Below are 11,330 nucleotides of genomic sequence, written 5' to 3' on the forward strand. Positions count from 1 at the left end.
AAGGATGGAGTGGAGAGAAGGACAGAGAGAAGGACAGAGAAGGACAGAGAGAAAGACAGAGAGAAAGATGGATGGGAGAGAAGGACAGAGAGAAGGACAGAGAGAAAGACAGAGAGAAGGATGGATGGGAGAGAAGGACAGAGAGAAGGGGTTGAAACATGAAGAGCACACAGAGTATGCACCAGACACCACTAAACAAAATAACATGTTTAAATGTATCCGCATATACAATAGCCATGGCCAGTACAGCTGCCATCTAGCCACACTACACAAACGTACCTATGTTGAGGGTGGTAATGTTCAACATAGAAGTACATCTCTGGGCATTCTCAGGAGTAGGTACTTTCAAAGTTGCCCTTAACCACTGATACAGGGTCAGATTCTTTTCACCCCTCTAATGGTTAGGGTTACGATTGGAGGTGAGTAATCTGATCCTGGAACAGTGGTTGGAGCTAATTCTCACCGGTCGGGGTGTGTTTGACGGGGCGTGGGGGTTCAGAGGCGGTGAAACAGATTCTCCGGGACAGTTTGGGCAGGAGAGCATCCAGGAGAGAGAAGTTAGCAGCTAGCAACAGGTGTTCCTCGTGGGGCTCGGTCACAATCTTCCTCAGCTCTGATTCATCAGCTCCTCTCACCCCTAGGAGAAGCATAGAAATAGAAAAGCTAGAACGGACATAGTTGTAAAATCTATAGGATCTTTTCAGTACACCCAATATGGCACCACAATAGCATTCAGCAGTGCAAAAAAAACAACAAGATATAATGTTTTCAGACTACTAGAGAGAGAATTAATCCATTCAGTCCTAGTCGCTCCTATCTAGTATATCTATCTATTAATTTCGTTCATTAGTTAGCATTGATCTATCATAGTGTCCATTTGTCATGGCAAAGTACTGTACAGCGCATTAAGTGAATCTCATTCCATTCTAAATATGATTAGCGAGACACAATGTTCTGTTAACTGCTCATGCTATTAGAGAGTGTCAAGGGGTATAGTGTGATGGAGCTCATGCAATGTGCTGAGATGAGAGATATATCCTTAGACACACACATACACCACATGCACGCAGACACACACACACTCACATGCACAGTACATTATAGTACATTACAGTACATTACATTACAGTACATTACATGACAGTACATTACAGTACATTACAGTACATTATAGTATATTACAGTACATTACATTACGTTACATTACAGTACATTACAGTACATTATTGTATATCACAGTACATTACATTACATTACAGTACATTACAATACATTACAGTACATTACATTACATTGCAGTACATTAAATTACAGTACATTACAGTACATTACAGTACATTACAGTACATTACAGTACATTACAGTACATTACAGTACATTGCATTAGAGTACATTACAGTACATTACAGTAAATTAGAGTACAGTACATTAGAGTACAGTACATTAGAGTACAGTACATTAGAGTACATTACAGTACATTACAGTACATTACAGTACATTACAGTACATTACATTATTGTATATTACAGTACATTACAGTACATTGCAGTACATTATAGTATATTACAGTACATTACATTACGTTACATTACAGTACATTACAGTACATTACATTACATTATTGTATATTACAGTACATTACAGTACATTACATTACATTACATTACATTACAGTACATTAGAGTACATTACAGTACATTACAGTAAATTAGAGTACAGTACATTAGAGTACAGTACATGAGAGTACAGTACATTAGAGTGCATTACAGTACATTACAGTACATTAGAGTACATTTCATTACATTACAGTACATTAGAGTACATTAGAGTACATTACAGTACAGTACAGTACATTACAGTACAGTACAGTACAGTACAGTACAGTACAGTACATTACATTACAGTACAGTACAGTACAGTACAGTACAGTACATTCGAGTACATTCGAGTACATTCAAGTACATTACAGTACATTAGAGTACATTAGAGTACATTACAGTACATTACAGACACACACCACATGCACGCAGACACACACACACTCACATGTACAGTACATTATAGTACATTACAGTACATTACATTACAGTACATTACGCACACGCACACGCACACACACACAATCCCCCTATCCCCACACACAGATCCCCCCCACCACAGACACACACACCATAAGGTGCTGCCAGATCACCTCCCCCTGCTCTAGCGGTGTAGAGTACTATGTAGTACTTGTGTTAGCTGGCTCTGTCCAGCTGTGTCAGACAGAGACCAGCTAGCTGATCAGATTGATGCTTCCCTCTATGGGGATGATGAATACCAGGACCTGGCCTCCGTGTCAGGGGGGAGGGGGTGCACAGAAAAGCCTGATGAAAAATCACCATAATTAGCTCACCACTGGCTAATGAGCTGTAATTATTTCCCATCTCTGGGCTAAGGACAGCAGAGACACACTCACTGCACATGACAATGTATGGCTATGTAGTGTGTGCAGTCACACACTGGTAGATAGGTCATGTAGCGCATGAAGTGTAAGCAATATGCAGTACTTACAAACACTTATGGACGCACGGTCACTGATACACAGAGGCACGCACATAAGCTCAACACACACATAATCACACACTTGCAAATGCACGTACACACACTTCAATGACATTCCATGAATACCACATTCATTTCTCACCTAAGGCACTGCAGATAGATAAGCTGGATAAAATCTCCAGGACGCTGCAGGGATGTTGTATGAATATACAATCACAGCGTTCCAGACTCACCCACTGCGTAGATAGAGATCCCACTGTCTGTGACAGCCTTGGACGGCCCATCCACCTGGTCATCCGAACGGCCGTTTGTGATCAGAATAGCAATCTGCAAACAACTAATCCAATCAAACTAGTTCTATGTTACAGTTCTACCAGAATATACAACTACAATCCGTATTTACTGAAAGGGTCTTTTCAATATTAACACACAATTGCTTAGAACTAGACAAACTAGACCAGCCCTAAGAGGAAATACCTAAATGAGTCTTTTCAATAGCGAAAGACAATAAAATAGAAATTGACTAACTAGACCTGTTCTCATAGGAAATATGAAAATTAGTATTTTAAAAGCAACACACAATTGCATAGAACTAGACCCGCCCTAAGAGGAAATACTTAAATGAGAGTCTTTTCAATAGCGAAACACAATAACATAGAAATTGACTAACTAGACCTGTTCTCATAGGAAACGTAAACATGAGTATTTTAAAAGCAACACACAATAGCATAGAACTAGATTAACTAGATCTTCCTTCGTAGGGAGTACACTTACCCTTATTGGAAATACCACATTACCATGCATACAAAAAACAAGCCCTGTCCTTAGAGATATTTGACATGTTTTAACTCATAATTGCATGCATAATGCAATAACGCAGTGTGAGACTTAAAACACTACGGAATGATAATTCCCCATTAATAAAAATTCACTGCAGTTTGTCGAAAGTTCAGGCCCCAATCGATGGGGGGGTTGGGAGGGGGGAGGGGGTGAGAGCACATCAATATGCACCTGATGTGGCTACGGTGTGTGTGCTCCGAGTGGTGAAATCAAATATGTCAAACTAATCCTGCTCTCTCTCTCTGCCACATTAGCTGTGCTTCAGCATGACTTGCAGTGTGTGTGTGTGTGTGTGTGTGTGACTTGGAGGGCTGCGAAGAATCCCAATGACTGGCATGTTATAGCAGATGCAGCTGGGATAGTGCAGTGTAACACTTCAAGGAGAAGTGCAGTTGCTAACAGTGGAGGCTGCTGAGGGAAGGACGGCTCATAATAATGGCCGGAACGGAGCAAATAGAATCGCATCAAACACCTGGGAACCCTGTGTTTGATGTATTTGATACCATTCCACTGATTCCGCTCCAGTCATTACCACAAGCCCGTTCTCCCCAATTAAGGTGCCACCAACCTCCTGTGGTTGCTAACTATCAGATCTCACAACGCCTGGAGAAGTGTTTAACATCCCAGGAACCATATATGATATAGCAATTTTGAGATGTACAGTAGTTAACCTTGGGGGTGTTGTCCCTGGTGATAGCCGCACTGAAGACATAATCCACCAGGAACTGGAGGGCGTCGCCCGTTCGACTGGCCCCGCCTTCAAAGGGGAGGTCCTTCACTGCCCTCAGGACCTCCTCTAGACTGCTGTAGTCTGTCAGGGCAATACGCATCCTGGAGACAGAGAGAGACAGAAACAGAAACAGAGAGAGAGACAGAGACAGAGACAGAGACAGAGACAGAGACAGAGACAGAGACAGAGACAGAGAAAGAGAAAGAGACAGAGAGAGAGAGAGAGCAGAAGAGTCATTCCTGGGTTGTGGGTGGATCAGCCAGTCTAGACTGATTAGCAGTGAGGCTCTATGGAGCCTAACACAGACAGACCAAAAGTCCCTGAGCTTCTTTGCAACTCTGAACTGAAGTCTTTAGGAATTCACTGAAGAGGTTTTAGACACAGCCAAAGCAGTAACACCAATTATTGGCTGATTCAACCAATTATTGAAGACTATGACTAGTTAATTAGTTAAATCAGGTGTACCAAAAGCCTGCACCCACATTGGCTTTTGCAGGGTCAGATTTCCTACCCCTGGGGAGAGGGATAAAGGAATGTAAATACATAAATGTTCCTAAGTAACCTTTGCTCTTTGCGGATAACATTGCCCAACCCTGCAGACCTAACCATAGAGACCTGGGTATATCTCCGTAGACGGTGACTCCAAAGCGAATGCCCTCGGACCCCACCACGCTGTCCTGAAAGGAATGAATGATGGCCGAGATGAAGTCTTTAACCCAGGAGAAGCTGGTCTGGCCCACGCCCCACGACTCATCCACCAAGAACACAAGGTCTGCAGGCTCTGCCGTCCGACATGCTGTGGGAACAACAGATATATGGCTGGTTTAGTGTTAGGGTTGCAAAATTCCGTTAACTTTCCCAAAATTCCCATGTTTTCCAGAAATCCGGGTTGGAGGATGTTAGATTTCCTGCAGGGATGTCTGTATATTTACATTTGACATTTTAGTCATTTAGCAGACGCTCTTATCCAGAGCGACTTACAGTTAGTGAGTACCCTGCAAATGTCATGCTCTACCAACTGAGCTACACGGGACCTATATATAAGTCTGCATTCAGTATGTACGTCTCTGCATCAATTCCATTAAATATTTTAGTTGAGTGGGATTTCTCTCAGCCTAGGGGCACAATGAAGGCCAGATTAACTGAGTGTTGGCACCTGTCATGTCAGTAGAGAATAGAAGGCAAAACCAAGAAGAAAAAGACTGTCTTTATTCAAACTGAATTCCAAAGCCTTTCTTTAATGTAGCTTTATTTCACCTACTGTTCCACCTTTCATGTTTTATTCTCTGTGAAACCAGAAAAGGATGAACTGTACTGGTGCCAATGCTGGCTAAATCAAGCACCAACTCAATTGATCTGTTTCTGTCCACGCTCCAGGGTGAAGTTTCCACTAGGTACAGATCTAGGATTTCAGTTTCCTCTTTCCCAATGCTAATTTGATTTGTATTTTATTTAACCCTTAGTTTACATATTCTCATTCACAGCAACCACCTGGGGAATAGTTACAGGGGAAAGGAGGGGGGATGAATGAGCCAATTGGAAGCTAACCTTAACCATTAGTGGCGAAAATGCAAAACTGACCCACAATCAGCATCTAAGGTCAACTTCACCCTGCTGCTCTGTCAACAGTGTTTCCCCATTCTACCACAAGGTGGCAGTATACCTCCATCAAAAAGGGAAGGGGCTACTTAATCAGTTGCACAACCTTCCGTATTTAACCCAAACCCTCTGAATCAAAGAGGTGCAGGGTGCTGCCTTAATCGACGGCATCGATGCCCGAAGAGCAGTTGTTGTTGTGGGTTAACTGCCTTGCTCAAGGGCAGAACGGCAGATTTTTACAACTTGCCTGCTCAGGGATTCGAACCAGAGACCTTTCAGTTACTGGCCCAACACTTTTAACCGCTAGGCTACCTGCCTCGGCAGGTAATACATTTCCATGGCCAACCTTCTGCTGTCACAGTCAGAGCACCACAAGGCTCCTATGAATGTTTAATGGCACACAAGTGAGGCATTGAGACCATCAATATTCTGAGCACTCCAGCAATAAAACTTTAGAACAGCAATGAGGAAGGCTTAGAACAACAACATACACAGCACAAAGTGGGGCCAGCCCCCGCGTCCACTCAGACACACCCCGCGTCCACTCAGACACACACCGCGTCCACTCAGACACACACCGCGTCCATTCAGACACACACCACGTCCACTCAGACACACACCGCGTCCACTCAGACACACCCCGCGTCCACTCAGACACACCCCGCGTCCACTCAGACACACCCCGCGTCCACTCAGACACACACCGCGTCCACTCAGACACACACCGCGTCCACTCAGACACACACCGCGTCCACTCAGACACACACCGCGTCCACTCAGACACACACCGCGTCCACTCAGACACACACCGCGTCCACTCAGACACACCCCGCGTCCACTCAGACACACCCCGCGTCCACTCAGACACACCCCGCGTCCACTTAGACACACACCGCGTCCACTGAGACACACCCCGCGTCCACTCAGACACACACCGCGTCCACTCAGACACACACCGCGTCCACTCAGACAAACACCGCGTCCACTCAGACACACACCGCGTCCACTCAGACACACCCCGCGTCCACTCAGACACACACCGCGTCCACTCAGACACACACCGCGTCCACTCAGACACACCCCGCGTCCACTCAGACACACACCGCGTCCACTCAGACACACCCCGCGTCCACTCAGACACACACCGCGTCCACTCAGACACACACCGCGTCCACTCAGACACACACCGCGTCCACTCAGACACACACCGGGCGGTTGAATAGGTGTTGGTTCTCTTTGCATAAACACACACACTTGAAAAGATGCACACATGTTTGCATGAACCGTATTACTTTCCATATTATCCACACACTCTCTCGCACACACCCCGATTACCCTACCAACCACCTACTCTCACACACACACACACACACACACACACAAACAGTCTACACACACACATTCTCCCTGTCAGTGCCCCAGTATTACATATGCAATAAACCACACTGTGACAGAATAGATTACAACAGGGAATAGAAGATTAGGTCCAGTGATTGTGCTGTATGGTGATAACTCAGCCTCTCTCCTTTCCCCTTGTCTTCTATTTCACTCCCTCGCCTTTCCTCTCCTCTTTTATCCTACCCTTCCTTGGCCGCCGTCCCAGGATTCAGTGGGGGTGACATATGTCCCGGCTCAACGCGGACCAGCACTCTGCTCCTGTTCACAAAACTATATCCTGCATTCCACAGGAGTCAGGAGACTAAGTATCAGAGGGAACCGTTTGGGAGACTACACCGACAAACTGCCTCCACTGCCTCTGGCCACATTGCCATGTAATGAACTTTCACAGGTCATGGGAAACGACAGTGTGAGTCAGCACCGAGCACGGTTCCTAAGTCAAGCTTCACAAAGGCAGCAAACCAAGCCAAGGCATGGAAAGTTCTTCCATTAGTTTAGTATAATATGTAGTATCAGTGTAAACTTTTTACCCTCCAAATGGAGGACGTGAACTATGGAACACAGCAGCAGAGATCAGCAAAGCATACACTGACTGACAGACTGAATGACGGACTGAAGGACGGACAGATAGACTGAAGGACTGGTGGACGGATGGACGGACAGACTGACTGAAGGACGGACAGACATACGGACTGAAGGACTGGCGGACTGGAGGACGGATGGACAGACAGACTGACTTAAGGAAGGACGGACAGACGGAAAGGCAGACAGGCAGACAGACAGGCAGGCAGACAGACAGACAGACAGACAGAGAGACTGATTGACAGAGAGACTGACTGACATACTGAGAGACAGGCAGACAGACAGACAGAGAGGAAAAATATAAATTGTCCAGACAGACAAACAGACAGACAGATAGACAGACAGACTGAGGAGAAAAATATAAATTGTCCAGACTCTATACTGTGTCTGTACTGGCAGGTGAGAACCACATGCCTAGAATGGCTAGACAACACATGGTGAAGGGTCATTATAGTTCAGTATCTGTCGTACTGAACCTGTTGTCTACCTAGTTGCTACATACCATCATCTAGCAATACAGTACAGTCAATAGTCTATTCATTGTTCATTCACTACACTCTAATATTGAAACATAATAACTTGGATCCATGTGTGACTCCTTGACAAAACAGAACAAGCCCCAAGAATGACAACTGTTACTACTCCAATGATAACTTTCCATACAGGCTATAGTCCTGAGTTTGTTTCTCTAGTTTCAACACAGCTGCCAGCCAGGCTGGTGTATTTGACAAGAATCCACCTGCTCACCATCTAAGTTCTACTTTGGGGAAAGGGTAACATCAGGGCCGAATTAAAACATATTTAAATGCATTTAATCTCACAGAACATGAGAGTAATTGACGTTGGGGTGTAAATCAAGTTGACTCTAAAGCCTTCTGTCAGTCAAACACTGTAAGCATAGAATTATAGTACTGCAGCAAATTCAAGGGGTAGCCTGATCGGGACTCAAACCCAGGTCCCTGCGATTGTCAGTCCAGCACCTTAGCCATTACACTGAATGGTCAGAAACTCGTGACGAGGTTGTTAGGTGTTGCACAAATGTTGTTTCATTACAATAGTTGGAAAGTACAAAAAATGCATCACTGGCTGCCAATCCGATTCCACCCTGAGAGTCAACTTTAACCATCTGATTGGCTAATTTAATCTTCCATGGTATCCAAGCACATCTGAAGCTGTGTACAGTAATCCTCTAGCAGACGTGTTTGATTTAGCTTGATGTTTGCACTTTTGGGACTATGCCATTGGTTCCGATGTACCGGCCAAACCAAATGAAGCCCAGCTCAAGTATTAGCAAATATTTGACATATATATTTGACCCAGGTGCGATGTACAGTACCAAACCTAAGGCCGAGATTTGACTGTCTGTCAGACAGTTGACTGTAGTGGTGAACAGGAGGCTGCCAGATATTAAGAATGCCCTGTCTAACGATAGAAGATGAGAAACAACACTGTGTCTGAGTTTGCCTCACTGTCTACCTGCCTAGTCCATCCAGGTGTGTAGACATGTGGAGAGAGAGAGAGAGAGAGAGAGAGAGAGAGAGAGAGAGAAGAGAGAGAGAGAGAGAGAGAGAGAGAGAGAGAGAGAGAGAGAGAGAGAGAGAGACGGGAGAGAAACGGAGAGAGAGAGAGAGAGAGAGAGAGAGACATGTTGAGAAAGCTGAAGAAAGGGAATGGTCAGGAGAGAAATGGTGACAGGGAGGGGGAGAGAGAGAGAGAGGGATGAGAGAGAGAGGGATGAGAGAGAGAGGGAGAGAGAGAGAGAGGGATGGAGAGAGAGATGGAGAAAGAGAGAGAGAGAGAGATGAGGATGAGAGAGAGAGGGAGAGCGAGAGGGATGGAGAGAGAGAGAGATGGAGAGAGAGAGGGATGAGAGAGAGGGAGAGAGAGAGAGAGGGATGGAGAGAGATGGAGAGGGAGAGAGAGAGAGGCAGAGAGAGGGATGGAGAGAGAGAGGCAGAGAGAGGGAGAGAGGGATGGAGAGAGAGAGAGGGATGGAGAGAGAGAGAGGCAGAGAGAGGGATGGAGAGAGAAAGAGAGGTCAAATCCAATACCTTCTGCCTGTGCAATGACCTCCTGGTGGGAGAGAGACAGGGACAGCATAAAAATCCACAAGCAGGAGTGGCCCATGCTCTGTCCTCCTCTCCTCTTCTAGCCCTCCTTCTCCTCCTCTTCTCTCCTGTTCCTGGTCCTCCTCTCCCAAGATTTCCTCCGACAGATCCACTCCTCTTTAAGATTCAGCTCAGACTCTTCTCTCTTTTCTGAAACCAACAAAGTTAAACAGTTAAACAAGGCCCATACATGAGTGTTTGCTACATAACACTATCATATGTTGAATCAAATTGATCCCAGGTCTCCCGTTCAGCAGGTTAGGCCAGCAGGAGGACATCCTCAAGGTCTGAGGGAGACAATTGGCCTTACAAGTCTCAGGCAGGGCTATCTCTTCATGAGAGTATGATTCACAATAATCTCTGCTACACTTACATATAACTACATTCAGCTGACTAATTTGTGGCCTATGCAGGAATCAACACCATACTCCATAAGGAACTGAGAACCACCCCGATAGTAAAATATTCACGAAATCAAAGCCATGACATTTCAGATGGTGAATCATGCCCATCCCTTTCAGTAGCTAACAGTCAGTGCGTTGTACCAAGGTTGTTACTATGGAGACTGTTGACAGCTCACTTGAAACAAGCTAAGCAATTAGGCACAATGAGCATTCACCATCTCACAGTGAACAACACTAATATATCACTATACGGGTCCTGAGTTTTTCCTGACAATGTGACCTGATCAAATTATGAGATCAAGTTACAGCCTATAACTACAGTGCATTCGGAAAGTATTCAGACCCCTTGACTATTTCCACATTTTGTTACATTACAACCTTATTCTAAAATTGATCAAATAAAACATTTTCCTCATCATTCTACACACAATACCTCCATAATGACAAAGTGAAAACAGGTTTTGCAAAATTTTTGCAAAAGTATAAATAATAAAAAACAGAAATACCTTATTTACATAATTATTCACACCCTTTGCTATGAGACTCGAAATTGAGCTCAGGTGCATCCTGTTTCCATTGATCATCCTTGAGATGTTTCTACAACTTGATTGGAGTCCACCTGTGGAATTCAATTGATTGGAAATTATTTGGAAAGGCACACACCTGTCTATATAAGGTCCCGCAGTTGACAGTGCATGTCAGAGAAAAAAACAAGCCTTGAGATCGAAGGAATTGTCCGTAGAGCTCCGAGACAGGATTGTGTCGAGGCACAGATCTGGGGAAGAGTACCAAAGAACACAGTGGCCTCCATCATTCTTAAATGGAAGAAGTTTGGAACCACCAAGACTCTTCCTAGAGCTGGCCACCTGGCCAAACTGAGCAATCGGGGGAGAAGGGCCTTGGTCAGGAATGTGACCAAGAACCCGATGGTCAGTCTAACAGAGCTCCAGAGTTCCTCTGTGGAGATGGGAGAACCATCCAGAAGGACAACCACCTCTGCAGCACTCCACCAATCAGGCCAGAAGGAAGCCACTCCTCAGTAAAAGGCACATGACTTGGAGTTTGCCAAAAGGCACCTAAAGACTCTCAGACCATGAGAAACAAGATTCTCTGGTCTGATGAAACCAA

General features: G+C 45.0%; 1 protein-coding gene across 1 annotated transcript in view; it reads right to left on the reverse strand.

Annotated features, from left to right (window-relative positions):
- The window catches only part of LOC311129302 (uncharacterized protein), a gene marked incomplete at both ends in the record, with an annotated part of 90,150 nt that extends 80,333 nt beyond the window's left edge, over nt 1-9,817 (reverse strand). The window contains 5 exons of the mRNA XM_084161583.1: nt 464-637; nt 2,775-2,868; nt 4,053-4,212; nt 4,727-4,907; nt 9,742-9,817. Coding sequence (XP_084017709.1) covers nt 464-637; nt 2,775-2,868; nt 4,053-4,212; nt 4,727-4,907; nt 9,742-9,817 — 685 coding nt within the window. The remainder of the gene's footprint in view (nt 1-463; nt 638-2,774; nt 2,869-4,052; nt 4,213-4,726; nt 4,908-9,741) is intronic.
- Nucleotides 9,818-11,330: the final 1,513 nt, after the last annotated feature.

This window comes from Coregonus lavaretus (genome assembly GCF_964263955.1).
Source record: "Coregonus lavaretus genome assembly, chromosome: 5".
NCBI classification, from domain to species: Eukaryota; Metazoa; Chordata; class Actinopteri; order Salmoniformes; family Salmonidae; genus Coregonus; species Coregonus lavaretus.